General features: G+C 46.0%; 6 protein-coding genes across 9 annotated transcripts in view; 4 read left to right on the top strand and 2 right to left on the bottom strand.

Annotated features, from left to right (window-relative positions):
* Positions 1 to 444: 444 nt before the first annotated feature.
* On the top strand, positions 445 to 11,767 carry Rols (zinc-RING finger and ankyrin repeat domain-containing protein rolling pebbles). Of its 3 annotated transcripts, XM_076902244.1 has the most exons (17): positions 445 to 589; positions 5,178 to 5,378; positions 5,670 to 5,833; positions 5,912 to 6,038; positions 6,113 to 6,256; positions 6,407 to 6,547; positions 7,010 to 7,651; positions 7,753 to 8,093; positions 8,161 to 8,439; positions 8,504 to 8,947; positions 9,042 to 9,248; positions 9,362 to 9,628; positions 9,698 to 9,993; positions 10,068 to 10,519; positions 10,597 to 10,898; positions 10,976 to 11,395; positions 11,459 to 11,767. In XM_076902244.1, the coding sequence occupies exons 1-17, from the start codon at positions 526 to 528 to the stop codon at positions 11,765 to 11,767; spliced, it is 4,800 nt and encodes a 1,599-aa protein (XP_076758359.1). In that variant the 5' UTR covers positions 445 to 525. The 3 variants fall into 3 exon arrangements, with proteins under 3 accessions (XP_076758359.1, XP_076758357.1, XP_076758358.1); XM_076902242.1 differs by lacking the exons at positions 445 to 589; positions 5,178 to 5,378; positions 6,407 to 6,547 and having other exon boundaries at positions 5,722 to 5,833; XM_076902243.1 differs by lacking the exons at positions 445 to 589; positions 5,178 to 5,378; positions 5,670 to 5,833 and having other exon boundaries at positions 5,909 to 6,042.
* A 1,305-nt stretch (positions 11,768 to 13,072) lies between these two features.
* Ringer (tubulin polymerization-promoting protein ringmaker) lies at positions 13,073 to 14,835 on the bottom strand. Its single transcript, XM_076902485.1, has 4 exons — positions 14,683 to 14,835; positions 13,625 to 13,961; positions 13,392 to 13,527; positions 13,073 to 13,327 (listed from the first exon to the last, which is right to left on the bottom strand). The coding sequence occupies exons 2-4, from the start codon at positions 13,939 to 13,941 to the stop codon at positions 13,145 to 13,147; spliced, it is 636 nt and encodes a 211-aa protein (XP_076758600.1). The 5' UTR covers positions 13,942 to 13,961; positions 14,683 to 14,835; the 3' UTR covers positions 13,073 to 13,144.
* Positions 14,836 to 14,883: 48 nt separating this feature from the next.
* Positions 14,884 to 23,558, bottom strand: part of Mlh1 (DNA mismatch repair ATPase Mlh1) — a 58,701-nt gene continuing 50,026 nt past the window's right edge. For both annotated transcript variants that reach the window (XM_076902473.1, XM_076902474.1), the window contains exon 10: positions 14,884 to 14,893. The gene's annotated coding sequence lies outside the window, so the exon portion shown is untranslated. The remainder of the gene's footprint in view (positions 14,894 to 23,558) is intronic.
* LOC143428258 (tRNA (guanine(26)-N(2))-dimethyltransferase) lies at positions 15,777 to 17,327 on the top strand. Its single transcript, XM_076902981.1, has one exon. The coding sequence runs from the start codon at positions 15,822 to 15,824 to the stop codon at positions 17,325 to 17,327; it is 1,506 nt and encodes a 501-aa protein (XP_076759096.1). The 5' UTR covers positions 15,777 to 15,821.
* LOC143428274 (aldo-keto reductase 1B-like) lies at positions 18,615 to 20,039 on the top strand. The gene is made up of 6 exons (XM_076903006.1): positions 18,615 to 18,765; positions 18,834 to 19,001; positions 19,066 to 19,182; positions 19,259 to 19,666; positions 19,731 to 19,879; positions 19,947 to 20,039. The coding sequence occupies exons 1-6, from the start codon at positions 18,691 to 18,693 to the stop codon at positions 19,987 to 19,989; spliced, it is 960 nt and encodes a 319-aa protein (XP_076759121.1). The 5' UTR covers positions 18,615 to 18,690; the 3' UTR covers positions 19,990 to 20,039.
* Positions 20,342 to 22,583, top strand: LOC143428035 (aldo-keto reductase 1B-like). The gene is made up of 7 exons (XM_076902611.1): positions 20,342 to 20,656; positions 20,874 to 21,041; positions 21,116 to 21,232; positions 21,305 to 21,499; positions 21,577 to 21,774; positions 21,984 to 22,132; positions 22,206 to 22,583. The coding sequence occupies exons 1-7, from the start codon at positions 20,585 to 20,587 to the stop codon at positions 22,237 to 22,239; spliced, it is 933 nt and encodes a 310-aa protein (XP_076758726.1). The 5' UTR covers positions 20,342 to 20,584; the 3' UTR covers positions 22,240 to 22,583.

The following is a 23,558-nucleotide window of genomic DNA, read 5'->3' as shown; positions in this document are numbered from 1 at the left end:
TCCGGAGTCGAGAAGGTTGCTCGAGAAGCAGAGTAAAGCGAATAGAACGAAGGGGAGGCGCATGCGCTGCAACGAACAGACATCGGAGAAGCTCGACGGAAGAACGACCGTGAGGATCGGGACGGACGGAGGAGTCGTTGGGTAGAACCAGCGTTTATCCAGTCAAGCCAGTCGACCGGTCGGCCAATCAGCCAATCGGACATCGCGCGAGTCGACCGGTGCTCGAGGTGGAGTGCTCGTGTCTGCCAGTCAGTGCTCGGACAGCGTTCCTCTCGAGCGTATACCATTACGAGTGTCCCCCTAGTTAGTTAGTTTGTTTGTTAGTTCCACTGTTATATTCATTTATCGCTCTTTAAGATAAAATGATCGTTCGCGTGTGTGTTTTTTTATTCGCGTCGGACGTCGAGCCGATTCAGTGTTGGTGAGAGGATCTTTAAGGATCGTGTTCGTGATTATACGATCAGAGAAATGAGTACCTCGGTGGATTAAGGCGCCTCGTAGACCGGCAGAGAACGAAAGAACGCCATGGCGCCCCCAGACAGGCACAGATCACCGAGGCCAGGCTCGGGACTCAGCCTCTCCGTGCTCGGTGAGTTTACGTTCTTCGTCTTCGTCTTCGTCTTCGTCTTCGCCGCGGGCGCTCGGCGTTGCCTTTCACGGAGAGTCGATCACGGATACGATCCACGCGCGATCCAGTTTTGTCGGATTGTACGACATTGGTATTATTATCCGAGAAGAAAGACGATTTGACAAAAACCATCGGGCCTGGTCGGCATCGCGCGATCTATTATTATCGTAAAGACCTCGTGGTGGACCTCGCCGATGCGAAAAGGTCGTTGTCGCGCGCGCGGTAATTTTAATTGAGAAGGAATGCAGCCAGACCCGATTCGAATGGCGCTTAGATAGCACGCGCAAATTTCTTTAAATCACTCCCGTGTTCTTCGTTCGATTATTGTCGCTTCGTTCGACATTCGTAGCTTCGAAACGGAGAGAATCGATAATAGATAATAGAGAGTTATTGTGCTTAGTCGTTTGCGAGGAAAACTGTTCCGTTTTCGGTCGACCCCAAAAAACAAACTTATCGTTTCGAAAAAGAGGCAGCGCCATCGGCTCGGCCAGCAGCAGCCACCTGTTGCACCGAATCAAATGGCGCAACTAACATGCGCTGATCGACGGGTTGCTTCTTCCCGCGGATAGCCTGCCATTATAATACATATTTTCCAGCTATTTTCGATCCGTTCCAGTTGGTTATCTCTGAACGCGTACCGCGAATGCGAGACGCATGACAATTCGCATCCAGTTCCAATCGATGCGACACTCGGTAGATGAATCATCGAGCACACGCGATTCGAAAAGAATCCTCTATCGGGCCTATGAAAAAAATCCCTTCTCCGTGTGTAAAACAACGAGCGTTGTCGAATGCCTCTTTCTCTCGTCGTGTTCGTTCTTCTCTTGCTCCGCATTCTTTCCGATGTCATCGAGGAATATGAATTACTCGGACTGTCCGCAGGCGTTCAAAAAGTGTCTAATTAGCGTAAAAAACAGAAATGAAATGGTAGGTTTTCCAGTTTCCGTTACTTCCTACTCGATGTACTCGCTGCTATCGTATTTTCTTTCATCGATCGAGCACGTCGAGGTTCGTTGTTTAATTGGCCGTGCGGCGTTTCTGAATGAACGAAGGTGATCAGCGGAAGGTGGAGTTTCGTAAGGCTTTCTCGCAAAGTTTAGTCGAGTTGACGCGCTTCACGAGCGGGCACGTTAGACGTGATCCAGAGGGAATTACGTAACCGGCACACAAACCGGGGTTTCGAGGTTCGTTTTCCGAGCAACGATCAGGTCCCACGCGATTTCTGCCACGATACCACGATACTCGCCGTCCGTTATTATAGGTCGCCACTGTTATCTTTAAACGAATCTCGATAAGTCGCGGACGATAAGAGTTGAGGTTTCCTTGAGGCGGTAAGTGAACGGTCAACGAAAGAAATTAGTTGCCGAATAAAGGTACGGATGGAGGAGGATTCACCACCGGCACGGGAGACGCGAGCAGAAGCGAGCAGGACTTCCTACTCGGGCAGATCGGCTATTAAACTTGGCTGGTTTCTGAGAATGGATGTCCCAGACGAGGCGAGACGGGTCGGGTCGGGACGGGACGGGACGGGACGGGACGGGACTGGTAGGACTGGTGTGTTGTCCGCTCGCAGACCCTCCGCCTCTATTCTTACTCGCGTCACTGGCCAGACACGGGCCCCCTACATGTGTAACGTACTACGCATGCATATGCGCGCAAATATACCGGCGATGGTATACGGCTAGGCTCGAACGACAGGTCAAGGAAAGGCTGTGAAAACACGGGGGAGGTTGTCTGTTAGCCGACAGGTTATCTTCTATGTTTGTAATTTTTTTTTTTTCTTTTTAAATGCGAATAAAGGGAAATATAATAGGTGCGCGTGAGTCGTCGAGTGAGGTTGGCCGAGTTGGGGTTTGCTCGACGTTTGCTCGATACCGAACCGTCCTCCCCAGCTCAGTCATTACCAGCTTCGTACATACGTCATCGAGTTGATTTTCAAGTCACTTTCACATTCAGAGATCTTTCCCAGACGGCTGTCTGCCACGCTCAAGTACTCGCGTGTACGTACGATCGAAATCCGCGACGACTGAACGCGACTATGAAAATAGTTATTTTCACCAGACACCGGAAAGTGAATGTTTCGAATTGCATTTCGCGGAGGATGCGAACGACCGATATTTAGCAACCAAGTACATATCCAGGCGGTGAGATCGAGGAGAAACAAGTTCCGCTGCGCAAAGTCTTTTCTTAGCTCTTCTCTGCGGTTAATTCCGTCCGCTGATAGGAGCCTGTACTTACACTCTTATCGGAGGCTCTGATACCGACCGCGCTACCACTATCACTATTCTCTACGTCAGGGAAATTGGAGCTTCTCATCTCGGCGGAACGACTCTGTTCTCCGCGGAAAGAATTGTTGGCGGACGAAGAAAAGAGGAATAGGTAGGGCAGACGTGGATAAATAGAAATTCTTACCGATAAACGATGCGTATAACGTAACAGAACCGATTGATCCGAACAATTGTGTTAGAGGGGGATGTTGATCCTGGAAACGGTCGGAAACGCGACGATAAACGGCGGATAACCCGTGCGTCGAGCTTCTGGGCTCGTTCGTCTACGATTTAATCTGTCTCGCTTATCTATCGGTCGTTATCGCGTGGCCCAGACGCGGGCGTTATCTCATGGAAACGAACAGGTAAAAACTATGCTTCAAGTAAGAATCCATTTTATTCCCTCGCACGGTCTGTTTTAGCGCGGAGATTCGAATACAACGGGCGGCGAGACGGTAGGCGAGACTCGAGAGGTTCGGTAACTTTCTCTCGCTCTTCAGGGTACCGAACAACGATTATTACGCGTGACTCGTGGAAACGAAAACGGTCACCGGATGATCGTCGATCTCCATTCGCTGAACATCGGAACGAGAACGAAAGCGGCGTAAACGAAGAACGGTGTTTCCTCCTCGGACGGGATCTCGTCGATTCGGGTCAGCCAGTCGGCAACGCGGTACCGATTTACGAGGACGCGGCGCGGCGTATCCGTTTGAAAGAGAGAGAGAGAGAGAGAGAGAGAGAGAGAGAGGAGAGATGGAGAACGGAGAACGGAAACGGCGATGGCGATGGCGATGGCGATGGCGACGGCGACGGGTAGGCCAGGACAGGTGGCCTCCGGTGCGGACTCGGCTCGTGAACGGGCTTTAATCGCGATCGTTCTCGCCCTGCTGTCCTCCGACTACGTCGTATTTTATCGCCGTCTCGTCGTTGGCAGAAAGGGACCAATTGGTTCTCTATTTTCGAGAAGAACTGTGAATTGGAAGATTGGCATTTTCGTTGAAACAATCGACGAAAGTTGAAAAGAAACGGTCGAAGCGATCAACTCCCACTCGATCGATCGAACCTTTTGATGTTTAGAACGGTTACGGTCTAGGAAACGTGGGAATAATGGATGTCGGATTTACACGGTTCGCGGCGTATCGAGTTCTCTCGTTTGCTCTTCTCGAACCTCGTTCTCACCTTGTTAAATCGAACGAGAGAGACGAGGCTAGAGAGACTAGAGAGGCTTGGAATAAAACGTTTGAGAAGAAGGAGAAGAAATACGTGCATCGTGCACCGTAGAAGACCGTTAAATTACAATACAAAATGTCAGCGAGTGAAACGTGCCTGAATCGTGACTATCGCCGGAAAATCGTCTTAACGATAGTTGCCGATGAATCCGAGTAGTGATTCTTCGTTTAATCTATGATCGTGAAAATCTCTGTTATTGACTGTACGTATAATATAAGAAGACATGCGTGGAGGAAGAAAAGAGAGGAAAAGGTGTACTACGGTGTTTATACGTAGACGTGTTTCCTCGACCTTCGACTTCGCTACAGGTTGGAACTTCTTCTTCTCCTTCTTCTTCTTCTTCTTCTCTTTCTCTCGGTTCGCTCGCTACGTCTATAAATCTCGCGTGAGCTGCCGATGCGAACAAGATGGAAACTGGATATATACGCGGCGGAAACGCGTGAGTCAGTGATGCCTTTCGAGAAAACGACATCGTTGCGTGTACGTGTACGAGTTTACCGTGGAAACAGAGTCCCTCTGCGCGGGTTCGGGTGCGTTGACCCAGCTTACGGTAACCCAGCCCGAGTTGCACCGAGTTGCACACACCTGCCTTTACGTGCAACGTCTCGGACTTACCGGGATAAAGGGCCGCGCGATCCGAATTATCGGCTTTGTTTATTCCCTTCTCCTCCTTCTTCTCCCTTTCTTTTCCTATTTATATCTATGTCTCTCTCTCTCTCTCTTTCTCTCTCTCTCTCTCTCTATACATATATATATATATATTGCATCGTATGCAATGCCAGAGCGGAAGCGTAGACGAACGAGGCCGTCGTCTACCCGTCTTACCAGCTCGGTATCTGTAGACACACGCGGCGAGGGCACGTGAGGAGGTCTCCTCTTGACCTCACTTTCTACAATCCTTTAAGTATATGGCGCCTTCCCTGCCACGGCTCGTTTATCCATTATCGATGGTCGGCGAACGCTCCGCTTCCCTCGCAGACGACCTATCTCTACTAACCGAGATACCTCGGGACAGAGCGAGCTTTTTTTCTAAACGAACGAATCCTTTTCAGATTTGGCTCAGATTCGAGCACTGGTAGAATCCACGGGGATGCTAGGCGGCTCTACTTGTCCATCCTGCGAGATGCCTTTCGACAAAGGGAAGAAGCGTCGATTGATCGATTCGTGTGGCCACGAGCGGTGCTATTCCTGCTTGTTTCGCAGCGAAGCTTGCCCTCTTTGCCTTCGAGCCAATTTCGACGACGACGACGACGACGACGACGTCAACGACGACGATGACGACGACGACCACGATGACCATGACGACGACGACGACGACAACGACGGCAGCGGCGGCGGCGGCGGTGGCGGCGGCGATAACGACAATAACAATAACAACAACAACAACAACAACAACATAAACGATGTCGTCGACGACGACGAAGACGACAACAACGACGAGGACGACGACAACGAGGAAGACGAGGATGACGACGACGAGCGCGACGAGGAGGACGAAGACGGCGAAGACGACGACGACGACGACGAGGACGACCCGGCGGTCTGCCTGTTCAGGGAGGGGTTCACGGGCTCTTCAGGGCCCGTGTCCATCCTCGCGCCCACGGATGGCTGGATCGATGAGTCATCAACGGTGAACTCTCTCTGCGGCAGCCCCAGACCCCGTACGAAAGTCACCACGAGAGCCAATCTTCCATCACGAGTGATGCACGTAAGCAACCATCGAGTTACGCTTTCTTTTACACCTCGTTGCGCTTTCTTTTATACTCGTTTATTCTATTTTATTCAGCAACGAGAAACGGACGAAAGTGTCTGTGCGTCGGTAAAGATAGCCAAGAGTCCGAGGAAGAAGCCACCGGCATTACCGGGCTCGTTGTCGGTTCAGGGCCGACAAAAGCTTCGTATGATGACGCAGAGTATGTAAGAAGAATAATTCTCCGTTCGAATAATCAGGGGAAGATAACGGAAAATGCGTTCTAATTAATTTCAGGTTGTCCCACCCCGCCGAATCAGAGAAAGAGATTTTTTTTGAATCCAAAAGTGCTCCGAAGCTCGTTCGTTCCTCAAAGATCGTCGAGGCGTGGAGCGTCGTCTCCGGAGCCAACCGTGAACGAGAATCCTTCCGCGTTGTCAGGTACTTGTATTTGAAAATTTCTAACGAATTACTCGATTGACTTGAACTTAATGAATAAGGTAAATAAGATAACCATGCGAGAGCCATGCCGAAAAGCAGCTTTTCACAGCTAATCAGAATTATTAATCGTGAAAACGCACACGCGTATAGCTTGGATGGCCTCATCTTGGGAGGGGAGGTCAAGATGGCCGGGTGTAGTGCTGGGTAAAATCAAATCGTTGTGGAGCAACAGTCAAGGGACGGCGAACGATGGGCTGAACCAGCTGATCGACTCGAGAGCCAAACTCACAGGCAGGGAAAATATTTTAGCGAGCGAGTGTGCACCCAAGTGGCGTGTTCGAAAACGAGAACCAATTATGCGTTCGGCAATGAAAATGAAAATTCTCGTTCGAACGACCACGACGTCATTTTTCCTCTCGTCTCCTTCGCGATTCCTGTAGAGCACTAGCAAAAGTTTGAAAGCACGCTTCGTCGATTACCATCTCACGCGGTGTACAGCATGTTACGAACTATTTCCTCTCCTCTCTCTCTCTCTCTCTCTCTCTCTCTCTCTCTCTCTCTCTCTCTCTCTCTGGGTCAAAAGGCTTGCGTTCGAGAAAGTGTGGCTAGATGTTTGAACGATGTTATCGCTGTACGAGTTAAAAGGATTGCGCTGGCACTGCATCTTGAATATAGACGTTTCCGTGTGGTTTTCATTTAACGCGTAGAACGACGGGTAATATACGAATAAACGGAGGCTTTTTCCAACCTTAGACGACGAAGGGGGCTGCGTGAAGCCTCTGTCCTCGACGAAGACGAGAAAGTCGTCCCAGTCGGACCTTCATATGAGGCTAGGCCTTCTATTGGGCACGAATCAGGCACGAACGAGCAGCAACACCGTGGACACGACCGATCCGGCGGATCGCTCGAATCGTTCCGCCGGAGCTGGTTGCCAGAGCAGGCTCCCCGTTCAAGGACAAGACAGTTCGGCAGCCTCGTTCAGCAGTCTGACGAGCTTCGAAACGCAAACGTTGCCCTCTACGAACACCAGTCCAGTCTCGACGTTGTTGACGGGAACGTCCAGCGAAGCGGAAGCTGCCGCGGCGTTGAGATGCCCCGTAAAGCTGAAAACGAAAGCCAAGGGTAGTAAGAGCAAATCGAGGGATTGCGACAGCGCCGGAAGTTTGGCATCCATCTCCACCTCGGTGTCCGCCTCCACGTCTATGTCGATGTCCATGTCCGTGTCCGTTTCGGGTTTGTCGAACGGCAGCTCGAGCCCTCTAACGCCGAGAAGGCATTCCGTGAACGCCTCGCAGCCTGGTCAGAACGACGAATCGGGCCAATTGAAGAGCAGACGATCCTGCGCGAGGAGATCGGCCAGAGGTGGGAACGTTAAAGGAGTCGTCGAAACGAAATGTAGGTATAGATTAGATTAGATTAGATTAGATTAGATTCGATTCGGTCTCGATTTATTTATCCGAATTCTCTTTTTCCCCGTTTTCTTCTACGTACGTCAGTACGGTTCTTGCAACACCACGCGGCGCAGCTAACACTGAAGCCTCTGTTCTTCGAAGTACCTCTGCTGGAGGTCGATCCCCTCTTCACCGGACGTCAATGGTTGCTGCAGGAGCTCGAGACGGTGGTGAACGGATCCGGTCCCGGAGTTTTGATATCCGGATCCCCTGGCACTGGAAAGACCGCGCTTGTTCTGCAACTGGTCGAGCATAGTTGTTTCGGTAGGAGAAGGGAGCAACAGCCGCTTCGGCCGGAGATCGCGGTCGGAGAGGAAATCGATGAAAGAGAAAGAATCGGCTGCAACCCCGCGTTGCGTGCCAACATTCGATGCACCAACGAGAAGGTAGTAGAGCGTTCGTACGACTATGTTCGTAAAACTTGATCTACTCGCGCGATATTGCGTGTTTCAGGTCCGAGAATTGGCATCCCGCGTAGTTGCGTATCACTTTTGCCAGGCGGACAACAACAGTACCTGCCTGGTACCGGAGCTGATTCATTCGTTGGCTGCTCAACTCTGCCAGGCTCCTCAGCTCGTCTCCTATAGGGACTACCTGCTTTCCGAGCCTCATATTCAGGGCTCTTTGTCGCAGAGGGAGTGCACCGTCGATCCCGATCTTGCGCTGTCCAGAGGAATCATCGAACCCCTCTCCACGTTGAAGAAAACGAATAGACTGCCCGACGCCAACATGGTAAGAAACGGGAGCTGTGCGTCCGTTTCGTTCCCAAACGTAAAAATATTCGATCGACACACAGGTGATATTAATCGACGCAGTCTGCGAAGCGGAATACCATAGACCGGATCGAGGCGACACCATAGCGTCATTTCTAACGAGGCACGCTCCAAATTTCCCCAGTTGGTTAAAAATCATCTGCACCGTTAGGACGCAACTGTTGGAATGCGCGAAACAGCTGCCGTACACGAGAGTTTCGTTGGACAAAGCTCTGCACGAGAACACCGGCAGTAACGTGATCAAGGATCTCTCGGACTATATCGGGTACAGAATGGCTCAGAGTTCGGCGATCCAGACGAACGTGACAGCGTCGGTGAACGGAAAGGGTGAATCCTCCTGCGGCGCGAACCAGACCAGATTCGCCTCGCATCTCCTCTCGTTAGCCAAAGGCAGCTTTCTCTTCGCGAAGTTAACTCTCGATCTTATCGAGAGCGGCCATTTGGTGGCTAAATCCGCGAGCTACAAGGTCAGCGATTATTACCTATTTTACTATTTATACGACGCGTCTCGTACGCGTGAGATATGTCGAAGAGAGTGGTTTTTAATCGATCTCCTTCCAGGTACTGCCAGTTTCCCTCGCGCAGATTTTCCAACTGCACTTTAATCTCAGGTTCCCCACCGCGGCATCGTTCGACAAGGTTCAACCTCTGTTGGGTTGCTGTTTGGCCGCTCTCTACCCTCTCACTCTACCAGAGATCTTCTACTCCGTGAACTCGTTAAACACGGACCATTTCGTTTCATGGGAGGATTTTCTGCAGAGATTCAAAGTAAGCAGCAAGTCCGAGCTCTATCTAATAATAATCATAGGTAATATATATATATATATATACATATATCTCGACTAGGACGTTAAGCGTATTACGTATTTCTGGTAAATCAGATGCTCTCTGGATTCCTCGTGAAACGTTTGGACAACACGTACATGTTCTTCCATCCATCGTTCAGGGAGTGGTTGATGCGAAGGGACGAGGGCGAATCGACGAAATTCCTTTGCGATCTGAGGCTCGGTCACGCGGCGATCGCGTACAGACTGTCCCGTCTTCAGGCACCGTTGGACGGCGACAAAGCCCTCGAACTGGGCCATCACATACTGAAGGCGCACGTTTACAGAGGCGTCGCGCCGTGTTGGCCGTCGCGGGATCTTCAGGTAAGCCTGGCCGTAAGCAGGCGTCCCCTTTGCGTGAATACAACAAGTTTCGCGTGTCGCGTCTCACAGGCCATCTGGTTGTCCTCCTCGACGGAATGCGTCTCCTCCGCGCTGTGCACGCTGCGAAACGTCTACAGCCCGAACGTGAAAGTCTCGAGGTTGCTTTTGCTGGCAGGAGCATCCCCGAATCATATCACCGAGTACCTGGGCAATGCGCCGGCCCTTTGCATCTACGCTCACGAGGGTTCGGTCGAGATGGTCTCGTTGCTGCTCGAGTTCGGCGCTGACGTTGAGCAAACCAACAGCCAAGGATGCACGGCGCTCTCGTTGGCGGCCGCTCGTGGCCACTGCGACGTTGTCAGAAGGTAAAGAGGAAGTAAGACGCTCGATTCTTTCGAGACTTCGATTTCTGACTATTGGTAAAAATGGGTTGGTTCAGGCTGGCGGCTGCCGGAGCGTCGTTGGGCCACACGGACATGGCGGGGCAATGTCCTTTGGTTCACGCGGCGAGACACGGGAGATTGTCGGTGGTCGGCTACCTTCTGGCCTGCGACTGGCTCGTACCGGCGAACGAGACCGAGCAACGGTCGTCTCGGCAGGACACAGGGAGAGAAGAGGCCGCGCAACAAGCGGTGGTTGCCGCGGCGGCGCAAGGTCACGAGTCCATCGTCGAGTACTTGTTGGACATGGCCGAAGTGACCGTGGATCGGCCCGACACTCTGATAGGGGAGACCGCGTTGACCGTCGCGGCTGCGAACGGTTCGACGGCCACGGTTTCGGCGCTACTCGCCCGTGGAGCCAGCCCAATGGCCGTGAACGCGAAAGGCTTGTCCCCGTTGATGCTGGCGGCGCGGGAAGGACACTGGGGAACTGCCGAGAGACTTCTGCAGGGTCAGTAAGAGTATCTTCTCGCGCGATCTCCTCCCACCCGTGGTAACGAACGTTAATTGCCGTCGTCTCGTCCGTAGGAACACTCTCGAGTAGCACCGACGCTATTTTGGACGACGCGGCGTCTCTCCTGGACCAACGAGATCCAGCTGGACGCACGGCGTTGATGTTGGCCGCCTCGGAGGGGCATACGAGCCTGATCGAGTTGTTCCTGGACAAAGGATCGGTGTTGGAGTCGAGGGACAAAGAGGGATTGACGGCTCTCTGTTGGTCCTGCGTCAGGGGAAGATTAGCCGGTGTACAAAATCTGATCGATCACGGGGCCGACGTGAACACTAACGATAACACAGGAAGAACACCGCTCGATCTGGCCGCGTTCCAGGTAGAAAGGTTCAGGCTCCGGCAACAGGCGACCCGAATCAGATCAGGATTTCTTACTCTCGTCCTTACTCTCCGCAGGGTAATCCAAAGTTGGTGCAACTGTTGCTCGAGAAAGGAGCGGCGGTCGAGCACGTCGATCTCCACGGAATGCGACCTTTGGACCGAGCGATCGGCTGCCGAAATATACCGGTGGTTCAGTGTTTCCTGCGGCGGGGCGCAAAATTGGGCCCCGCAACCTGGGCGATGGCTGCCGGCAAGCCGGACGTTCTCCTGATTCTATTGAACAAGCTTCTCGAGGATGGGAACGTGCTCTATCGAAAGAACAGGCTGAAAGAGGCGTCCCACAGGTACGCGTACGCTCTCCGGAAGTTCCCCGTATCACCGGAAGAGGATTGCCAGGGGCAGGAGCAAGGTCACGTGTTGCTGCAACTGCAGACCTTTGCGCAACTTCGACTGAATTTCTTGCTCAATCTCAGTCGATGCAAGCGCAAGATGAACGTGAGTAATCGGTAATCGAACCTATCCGTCGAATGTTATTTACTTTGTTTTGCCGTAACGCAGGAATGTGCGGAAGCAATCGAGCTCGCTGACGAAGCTCTGAAAGTTCGACCGGTGTCCTACGAAGCATTCTACGCGAGAGCGAAGGCGCGAATCGATTCGGGTCTACTCGAATACGCTCTCTCGGACGTTCAAGAGGCGTTACAAATCGCACCTCCGCAGAATCGACAAGATCGTCGAGTCCTTGTTGCCCTCAAGGAGGAAATAATCTCTAGACTCGATGGTGTAGGAACCGCCGCAGGCAAGGGATCGTTCGACGGTACCAGCAGATCCCGACTACGGGCGTCGGTCGATACCCTCACGGAGTTGTAACACTTTTCGCTCCGAGAAGTGAACTCTCGCGATACCTCGCGAAACATTTCTCGCAGATGAATCGTCACCGCCGTCGTACTTTCTGGAATTGGCATACACGTGCGAGCTAGCTTGTTTTTTAATACCGTTATCACTTTTCTATTTAACGACTCGCGTTACGTACGTTCCACGTATTAGAACAAGTATTCCTTTTCCATTTCCGCGCAGAGTTTAATAATAATAATAATAATAATAATAATAATAATAATAATAATAATAATAATAATAATAATAATTATAATGATGCTAATGATGATGATGATAATAATAATAATAATAATAATAATAATAATAATAAATTTGTATCATATTACGCGTACGAGAAATGAAGAGTTTCTCTGTAATAGTAGTGTCTCTCGTTGTAATTTAAATGAAAGCTATTTAATTATTTTTCCTTCACTTCTGTGTTACTTTTTCAGTATTTCTCCAATTCTTCTTTCGACGGTCGTACACATATAAAGACCGATGAACGGATGAAACGTCGCAGCTGTTTTTGCCGTGAGGAAAAAAACGTGACACCGCAACGATCGGTACGATCTCGCTAACGTATTAATATAACGAATGCACCGCAGTTGCCAAGCAACTTATTATCAACGCGTTTCTCTGTAACCTGTTATTATATTTACGATTTGCTCGAGTCCTCGATTGGTGTGCGATGGAAGCGCGTTAGAGAACGCCTGCGGTATACTTGTATGGGCTTCGGTAACGAGACTACAGCCTTGTAGCACAGATGTTCGGAATAAACCAACTTTTTTATTGACAAACTTTTTTTCCTTCTCGACCGAAAATAAATGTATTTTTTTTTCTTTTCAAACGATCGCGCTAATCACGGTATCAGAGGTAAAGGAATATTTAGCGACTTTTGGTCTCGAGCTCGCCTCGATTACGCACGTCGGGCGACCCTCGTTTAAGTACACTTTGTACATGCGCGTACATACATAGATCGGAATAATACGCGTTTATATTAATTGCTTAATTAATTCGAAAAATTCTGTTCATCATTACCAACAAAGTTGGCGCGCGACGCACGAAGAAGACACCTGTATAATATAATATATTGCGATACTGCCTGGCCGATTAAAAATAGTGTATGAAAAAGTATCGATCTCGCGTTTAAGCGTTCTTTGCCGATTGAGATTGCGCGCAATGTGTATTGTACAGTGTGGGTAGAATAGACATCACAGGAATCGCGACCTAAGCCCATCCGCTGGTTATCCGCTGGTTATTATTCTACGCATCCGTTTCGCTCGGATCGCGTGGACGGGACGAGTTGGGACAACGTTCCGTTGTCCAAAAAGCAGATCACAGAAGCTGCGGAGCGGAGCGACTCGGTGGGCCCTAATGGGCCTTGTTATAGGTGTCCTTGTTCTGATAACCCTGCACGTAACCGGACTGGTCGGGCATGTCCTTTCGACCAGCGATTCCTTTGCCCTTTCCGGTCTCGTCGAAACGTTGCTTGTGCGAGCCGGTGTACTTGCTCACGTCCGTTAATCTGTCCACCGTGGAGGCCGCTTTTCCCGCCTGACAATTTCGCCTATAAACCATACTGACGCAACCTCTCAAACTTTCAAGATACGATACTTACTCCTGAAGCGCCGCCGGTGAATCCAGGTGATCCGCAATTCGCCATTTTTTTTTTCATCTCCGCTAAATCGAGCTTCTTACTTTTCGCCAACTCCTCCAAGAAAGCTTTGTATTGTTCGATACCCAATTTGGTAGATCTGTGTAACGCGTCAACTCATGGTAACTAAATAAATATACGCGACACGTATATACATATATATAATAAATTAGATAAACGGCAGGAGAATGAAATACTTGTGCTTCTTGAAGTAAATCCCTGTGTCGGTGGTCGTGATCTTCTTCCCGTCGATCACCTTCGCCTGTTTCATCCATTTGTCGCTCTGACTTAACGTGATCAGCTTCCCGTCGCTTTTCGGATCGCCGAATTTTGAGAACGCCTTGAAGCTCGACAAAAAGTTACCAGGTTGCGTGCCGCCAGGACTACTGGGGGTCGAGCTTCCGGTGTCCTCTTCGATTTTCAAATTTCCTGCCTTGTTTACCAAAGGATCCTCGTTCTCTACCTTGGCCGCGTCGTTTTTCTCGGTCTCGCTTAACGGCTTTTCGGCTTCCATGATCCTTTCTTTCGGCTTGCCTACAAAATTTCCCAACTACGTGAGAGACAGAGAAATCGAAATTCCGGCAGAACGTTCGTAGTTATTTCACGACTATAAATAGATATTACGAGACGAGAGCAGCGCGTTAGCGTAATTAGCATGGAACAGGAAGCGGGGAGTGCGATTGATATACCGTGTTCCAATCGAAATATTCATCGAAGGGTCAAACAATTGGTTGTTAAACGGAATTATACGAATACGCGGAGTGGTGTGCAGTGCAGTGCAGTGCAGTGCAGTGCAGTGCAGTGCAGTGCAGCGCAGCGCAGCGCAGCGCAGCGCGCGCATGTATTTGTTATATCGATCGATCACCACCCTCTCTGCTCAAACGGAGCACGCATTCACCCTTTTACCATTCGCTGCATCCGAAATCGACTGCATCCAAGCTATTTGACGTAATATTTTGTCAAATCGGTCGCCTCGCCTCGGTTGATGCCGAATCAACAACTACACGTACACGTATCTACATATACGATATGTATGATAATACGCGCGTAGATATTTGATAGCTTATCTCTAACCAATGAACGAAACCCGTTCATCGAAAACTGGTTGCCTTCGGTATCAAAGTCGTACCGGAATGCCTCTCTGCTCACTTTTATATTTCCGATCGTTACGTCAACGATGTTACGAGACGCGCGTAAATAGGCGTGAATGATTTATATTCGGTAAATTATTTTGTTTCGCGAACGTGGTCGTCACCTTTTCTTTCCGAGATCTAACTGATCACCGTACGCCACTGTGCACCAGTTTCGGCGGGATGTTCACACGTACTCTATTGATTTTTCAACCTCGCCAAGTCTCTAGCACGTCTCCCGGTAGATTTTCCACGCGTTCATCGCCGCGATTCTAGCCTGGATGAGACTGAGAACGGAACTGAATCTCCCTCTGCCACCACTGCCAACATCATCCCCTCCTACACCAGCTGAACACCTTCGGCTATGCTCATCGTTCTAACAATCACCTACTTATACATACATACATATATATTGTATACGTGTAAAATCCTCCTTATCGCTTTTTACCTTCAATTATTTCCCTAGCAATCGATGGGGACCGATACTTTGGATCGTTATTGCTAATTCTAGTTGGAGCAAGTTTGACGCGAAAAAACAAACCCAGAACATCCTTGACCCCGTTCTTCATCCGTCGATATCCGCAGCAGTTTAGTTCTTTCTAAAGATGTACATATTCGCACGTCGCAGTAGTATGACTCAACGATATGACATACGAGTCACAAGTGGCTATTCTCATCAGCCACTTGATCGCGCGGGTACTACGTACGGGTGGTACTGGCTAAATACGAAACGTGTACGCATAGACATAGATATGAATAGTTGATCGCGTAATGACAGATGCCTACGTAATTATACGATACGTACGAACGACTTGTTCCACGATGCATGCAAACGATACATACTCCTCCCTACAATCGAACAAACGCAATATTATCGTATCTGATGAAAATAACGATGAAAATAATTCGAATCGCTTTCGGATATCACAAGGTGAATAGGTAAATAAATAAATAAATAAATAAATGTATCGTTTATTTAAAATGAAAATTCAGCTACTTACTAGCGTCATCTGTTTGGAAAACTAACCAATAGTATATTATAGGATACCAATAGTAGATCGACACGATCTAATGATATCGTATAGTGTCGCCATCGCTTAGTGAAACGTAAAATTACAATGTTCGCAACGCAACCAGTCGCGAGTTGGATAAAAACATAACCTCGTCAGTATGAAATAGGTCGTTATCGTGGAAACTTGTAAACTCGATATCTGTTATATTTGTTAATTAAAACACAAGCGGGAGATTAGTTGTTTTATCTAATATGGAACAGCGCGCGAAGAAGCAAAAATTAGATAGTACTGTTATAAAGGAAGGGGAGGCGGAAATTCTAGTGGACGATGTAAATGTATTTTATAATCCTGTTCAAGAGTTTAATAGGGACCTTAGCGCGGCAGTGTTAGCAACTTATATAAAGAATAGAAACGAGGAACTGGCAAGGGCAAATGCCCTTGAAGAGGAAGAAAAGGGGATCACCCTATTAGAGGCCTTGTCTGCCACTGGTTTACGTAGCATTCGGTACGCTAAAGAAGTACAGGGTATAAAAGAAATTGTAGCCAACGATATCTCCGCGAAGGCAGTGGAGAGTATTAAGAAAAATATAAAACACAACCGTGTTGAAAATATTGTACGAGCGAGTCACGAAGATGCGCAATTGCTCATGTACCAGAGAAGAAGGGACAAGTTTAACACGATAGATCTGGATCCGTACGGTTGTCCTACGATATTTTTAGATGGAGCGGTTCAATGCGTCACCGACGGTGGAATGCTTATGATTACAGCGACGGACATGGCCGTATTGGCTGGTAATTCTCCCGAGACTTGTTATCTTAAATACGGCGCCATCTCGTTGAGATCTAAAGCTTGTCACGAACTGGCCCTAAGAATATTATTACAGAACATCGCCTCGCACGCGGGACGCTACGGGAGATACATAGTGCCTATACTTTCTCTAAGCGCAGACTTTTACATAAGAGTTTTCGTTCAAGTTTTCTCCAGTCAAATCAAATGTAAAGAGAACGCCACAAAAATTGGCACGATATATCAATGTACAGGATGCGAAAGTATCAATACTCGATCCCTGTGCTACAAGAACCTCTCAGGTGTTTATAAATTAACACCTCTACCTTACGTGAATCAATATTGCGACATCTGTCATCATAAACAGCACGAAGGTGGACCTATATGGTTGGGCCCCTTACACGACCAACGCTTTGTGTCCTGTCTTCTATGCAATTTAGGTGTGATGAAATTAGGAACGTCGAAAAGAATAGAGGGAGTTTTAAATGTTATACACGAGGAATTAGATGTTCCGCTGTATTACACGCTTGACCGTTTAATGTCTATAATCAGATGTGTTACACCACCGATGTTGAAGTTCCGATCGGCTTTACTAAATGCGGGGTATCGCGTGTCGTATTCTCACGCATGTAAAACTTCTATAAAAACGAATGCGCCGAACAATATTATATGGGATATTGTTCGTACATGGGAAAAGGCTAATCCTATAAAGCGAGATAAGCTATCGAACGATAGTCCTGCAATAAAAATATTAGATGCACCGATAACTACAAATGTTTCATTTACTGTACATCCCTTGGCCAATCCAGTGTCTAGGCAAAATAAACTAACCAGATTTCAGCAAAATCCTGCAACCAACTGGGGGCCTGGTACACGTTCAAGGATAAGGATTGATTTAGAAAATTCGAAAAAGATCAAAAATCAGAATAAGAATTCCACAAATCAAAATAAGAGTCCCATAAATGATTGAAAATATGTATTTATACGATTGAAAAAGAACAGAGATCGCCAACTTTTGTAAAGGAAACAAGGAAAAGAAAGAAAAAAAGAAATACAAATTTCTCTAAATAAATTTTTCAGAAATCATTAAATATGTACCTGTTCTTTATGAATGATACGTAAATTTTTAGCGTTTATTACTATTTCTGTACTAATTTCGATTTTCGTTTAAAACTAACAATATTATCGACCATAATAATCGTACGATTATACTTCAAGTAGATTACAATTGCGTGGCAAGCATGTACCCCGACAACAGAACTTTGTCCCTGTAAGAGCACAGAGTGGTGTTACTTGCGCCGCGTGACATCGCTTCCATAGCCATTTATTGCATATTTTAGTAGTTTTATTACAATTCATTCCATATTTCCCGCTTCAGAGGTAAAAGAGAGAAAGATACGTAAGAAAGCTATAAGAAAGAGTGAGACAGATTTTTACCGACCCTACTGAAGAACCCCTGGCGCCATCTCCGTGAAAAGTGCTTAAACCGGAAAACTGGTCGGGGATTAGTTTCGCTACTCTTCGCAGAGATGGCGCTAGTGGTCCTTGAGCAGTTTACTTCGCCGTCGATAATTATGTGCGACCGGTTTGAGCACTTTTCACGGAGATGGCGCCAGGGGTTCTACAGGAGGTTCGTCATCGTCTGTCTCCTTCTTTCCTACGGCTTTCCTATCTGGAAAGCTTTCTCTTTCTTACCACTAAAGCAGGAACTAGACAATAAATTACAATGAAACTATAGAGGTATAAAAAATTGCTGAATGAACGGCATTGACAGGCGGTATCAGCAGTGCTGTTCAGCACGCGATGTGTAATCCTGGTGATAGCTCTGTGACGTTACGAAACCTGGGGACGCCACCATGATACGTTGGTTCTTTTTGGAATGTTATGTGATTTGCTGTGTTGTCTGGGGTTTATATGGCGAGATACGGTTTGCTCGATGCAGGCGAAAGTAAAGATCTAATGGGAGTACCGTTGCAAACGATTTCAATTGCACAAGGGAGAAGGTACGCTTACCACTATTTTTTTACATTTCAGATAATATAGAAAATGTTTGAACTTTTTTGTAAAATTATATTTTATTACCCGTGGACGCCATCTCTAGAAGGAGCGTTGAAATTGGTCGTGCATCGTTATCGGCAACGAAGCAAAGTGGCTGATGATATAGGAGTGACTTTAGTGTCCCCCGTTTCAGCTGATATTCGATATTTTTTTTATTGCGCGTGAGATAACCGGTTATAAAATATCTGGCAACGCTGTTCTTATGTATATTCCTCGCAAACAATTATAATCGGTGAATCATAAACGTACGAGTAATTACAAGTGCATCTAATACGATGGCGGCACCGACAATTACCTTAAATGATGGACAAAAAATTCCCGTATTGGGACTCGGTACTTGGCAAGCGAAGGTAAGTATTAAATTTTCTTGGAATCGATTTCTCAAATACTAAACATTGCGATGTTATTGCTTTTTAAGGATGATCCAAGTGTCGTCGAACAAGCTGTACGAGATGCGATTGATGCTGGATATCGGCATTTCGATTGCGCTTTCATCTATGGAAATGAAAAAGAAATCGGCAAAGCCGTACGCGAGAAAATCGCCGAAGGATTAGTGAAACGGGAAGATTTATTTATCACAACCAAGGTAATTTTCTCCACGGAGCAATTTATAATGGTATCGTCATTAATATTTGTACACTTTTATGTAGTTATGGAATACAATGCACAAGAGAGAAAATGTTGTACCAGCGTGCAAGAAATCTCTCGAAAATTTCGGGTTTGATTACATCGACTTGTATCTCGTTCACTGGCCCATGTCGTACAACGTAAGGTTTAATATGTTTGATTAGAAGTATTGAAATATTGAAAGTCATCCGATCATCGTTCACGCATGCTACGTAGGAAAAAGCGCAAAATCTATGGCCAGTCGATGAAAAAGGTAATCCAATGTCTGGAGAGGTGGATTATCTAGACACCTGGCGTGGAATGGAAGAATGCGTCAAGTTGGGATTAACGAAGAGTATTGGCGTTAGCAACTTCAACTCTCAGCAGATCGATCGCGTTTTATCGATCGCGAAAATTAAGCCCGTCATGAACCAAGTGGAGTGCCATCCGAATTTGAATCAGAAAAAGCTGCGAGATTTCTGCGCGCAACGTGGCATTGCCATCACCGCTTACAGTCCGTTCGGTTCTCCCCAGCGTACATGGGCGACACCCACTAGTCCACGAGTTACGCTGGATGCTCCGGAAATTATCACGATTGCCGATAAATACCAGAAAACAGCAGCACAAGTTGTCCTTCGATATTTGGTAATAATTACCATTTAAACCGATCAAATTACTAGGAAATCACGACCAATTTTATTTACTGCAGATCGATATTGGTACCATTCCCATTCCGAAATCAAGTTCGAAAGATCGGATTAAACAAAATATAAACGTTTTTGACTTCAAGCTAACCGCGGGGGAAATTGCGATCATTGACAAACTTGACTGCGGTCTTCGTATTTGTCCTTGCGAAGAGTAAGTGATCATTTAATTACTTCTGTCGACATGGTAATCGTACCTTTTTCTTTCTTTACTTTTCTAGGTTCAAGGGGGACAAGTATTATCCATTTAATATAGAATTCTAACGAAAGTATCGTTTCAAACAATCTTTCTATCCATGTGAATTTCTTTCTTTTTGAATTGTTCTTCTGAAAAATATCTTGATTGAAATAATAACGAGTAAAGATAATGAGCAAATAACGGGAGCCGATTCTATTTATTATTCCTCTTCGATGCTGACGAGCTAAGCTTTAAAGTAAGAGCTGTACATTATTGTTATTATTATTATTATTATTATTATTATTATTACTATTTATCGTCTAAATAATCCCATGGTATTATTTGACAAAATAAATGCTGGCTTAGTCGTTATTACGGTGGAAAGGAAAGGAAGGATTTTGATAAAGGCGTATAAATATCGCGGCAGCATTACGCAATGCCAGCAGTACATTTAGAATCTCGAACATTTGCAATTGCCTGTATCGTCATCGTTGTTACGTAACATTTATATATCAAGCATAGAGTTTAAATAAGAGGTAGCGCGATAGCCTTTATCGATGAGTTAGTTTCTTTGATACCAGAGGAAAGTTTAAGTCCATGCGTGGCACACGACATCGAGCAAGAACAGAAATAATATCGACAAACATTCGCCGCAGTGTTACACGAAATCTGTAATTGATCATGATTGAAATACCAAATCTTACGTTCTCTAATGGACATAAAATGCCTGTCTTTGGTCTTGGTACGTATCAGGTAAGAATATGTATACATATTCGTATGTTTCTTTAAAATCTCCCCGAATTATTAGGATCTTCTGAGCGAGACTTAACCAAAAGCGAATATGTGATTCCAAAGTCGTTGGTCATCGAGAACGTTAGGAATAACTATCACGTGATCAGAGTGCGCGGGTTCGTTGAAAACATTTACGTTTTTAATCGGATTACGTGTAATGAAATTTGTTCGTTTCTAGTCACAAGCCGGAGAGGTGGAAAAGGCTGTAACGGAGGCGATCGATCTAGGATACCGTCACATCGACACGGCGTTTTATTATCAAAATGAAAAAGAGATTGGCCGAGCAGTTCAGGCGAAAATTAAAGATGGCACTGTGAAAAGAGAGGATCTTTTCATTACAACGAAGGTGATTAAATTTTACAATTAAAAAAGGAATAATAGGACAAAGAACTAACGATATTGCGTATTCATTTTTCGTAGCTTTGGAACAATTTCCATAAAGAAGAAAGCGTTGTGCCAGCCTGTAAAAAGTCTTTGGAAAACCTTGGATTAAGTTACGTTGACTTATATCTGGTCCATTGGCCATTCGCTTTTAAGGTAAACAACGAATCAGCGCACCCTAATTACCAATGTAAGAAACATGTTAGAGAACGTACAGTCATTTCGCAGGAAGGTGACGATTTAATGCCTAGAAACGAAGAGGGAGCCCTCCAACTGTCAGACATTGACTATCTTGAAACATGGAGAGGAATGGAGGAGTGTGCGCGTTTAGGATTGGCTCGTAGTATCGGAATAAGCAATTTTAATCAGGAGCAAATAACTCGTCTGCTTGGTGTAGCTAAAATTTTACCTGTAAATAATCAGGTAACGGGAATTCAGCCCCGTCAATTGTTTTCAATCTAATTTCAGGTATCGCATAAGTTGCTTTTCCTTATGTTTAGGTCGAAGTCAGCGTGAATCTGAATCAAAAATCGTTGATAGAATTTTGTAAAAAACACAATATCACGATAACCGCGTTTTCGCCTTTGGGACAACCCGGAAATAGATCAGGCATACCAAATTCGTTGGACAATCCGAAAATTATTGAACTTTCAAAGAAATATAATAAAACGCCGGCACAGATCGCTCTAAGATACGTAGTGAGTATACTTTTGCTTCTTATCGCTTTTCTACAGATTAATACCGAAAACCGCTACTTCATATTCCGTTCTTGATTATTCGCGATAGCGCACCTGTCGAAGTGAAAAGTGGTTATTTAATAAGACTAAACTAATGATATGTTTGATAGAAAATCATCAGGCAAACATACGATTACAAAAATTTCATATTTTCTATTGAAATATTCCAGTTACAGCATGGAATTGCTATTATTCCAAAAACTGTGACATCGAGTCGATTAAAAGAAAATATGAATATATTCGATTTCTTTTTAACGGATGAAGAAATGACGTCTGTCGCGTCAATTGGCACAGGACAACGCGTTTCCCGATTTTCAGAGTAAGTGTTTTAAACAGCTTATCAAGGTAATAGTATATAATAATATTTTTCGTTTCTTTGTTTCCTTTTGCAGCGCGAAAGGGCACAAGTATTACCCGTTCGTCTAATACAAGATTCGATAGAAAGAATAATGAAATGGCAGGAAACAGCTCGTCAGATTCTGTATAAATTAGTATAGTAAAGTATATTATCCTCTTTGAACTTATATAATCCCACGCTGTAATTCGGCACTCGATTCACTCTTATCTAGACAATTAGGTTTATTGAATGCCATGGAAAATTTTGAACCTCCCTACTGAATGACATCATTCGGCATAACAAAGCGAAGACCGCTACGGTCGAGGCTAATTGGATTTATATAACTATACGTACAGCGTTTACGTTCCTTATAGAATGTACATATTGCGAATTAATAATTAAATTGGATAAAAAACGAAATTGTCAAAGAGTAGATAGTGTCTTCGTTTGAAAGCCACGTGTTGAATTCTACCTTGATAATGGTACGAGGAAGATTGTATGCAACACACCTTATGGTAAGAATTGTATTGTTACCGGCATGCAATCGATACTTTAACAATGTGTTCCTGAAACAATTTGTAAAGAGAAACTCGCGTTCCAAGAACGCGTAACGTGACGATAAATCATATTTCTTTTCTTTTTATCGTCAGAAACGCGATCGTAAAAATCGCCACTAACGAATTAGAACGAAATTGCGAAGCCTACTTAAAAAATATATTTTGCATAAAAACTTGGATTAAGATTGTATGGACTCTAAAAAATGCCTACAGAGTTTGACAAAAACACTTTTATACGGAATACGCGTTAACTGAATTCGACGAAGGAAAGGAGAGACAGTGATTTATACGCTATTGATCACTCTAGGCCAAACTCGTTCAAGACCAACGAATGGCAAACGCTAGAGTATGGGCAAGAAACCTTTTTTTTCTTATTTTTTTTTTTTTAAGATGACTCACGGAACGAGCAAAATTGCTTATCGTCTACACACTAGCTACCCACAATGTGTAGCAGATACACAAACGGAAACTTTTATCGCGCAAACACGATACTGTTCAACATTTTTGCAGTGGTATTTTCCACTGCCCCCCCCCCCCCTCTCTCTCTCTCTCTCTCTCTCTCGAACAAGGGCACAACTGTAACATTCGAATTTCTGTAATTTTACGGTGAAACGATAGATCGGTACGTATGTTCTAATTCAAATTTCTTGCGTGCTGCGATGTTTGGTAAATTCCACGTACGACCTTTCTGTGACGATAATATAATAAAATCGTTACGAGACTGGCGACAGTCACGTATTCACACGATACATATTACCAATAAATTCGTTACATACGTATAGTCGGATAAATTGCACAATGAGCCATTACGCATAAACGTAAATTACCGTGTGCGACGGATCACGTGCCTT

The sequence above is a fragment of the Xylocopa sonorina genome, chromosome 10, assembly GCF_050948175.1.
Source record: "Xylocopa sonorina isolate GNS202 chromosome 10, iyXylSono1_principal, whole genome shotgun sequence".
NCBI classification, from domain to species: domain Eukaryota; kingdom Metazoa; phylum Arthropoda; class Insecta; order Hymenoptera; family Apidae; genus Xylocopa; species Xylocopa sonorina.
This window is presented reverse-complemented; position numbering and strand designations above follow the sequence as displayed.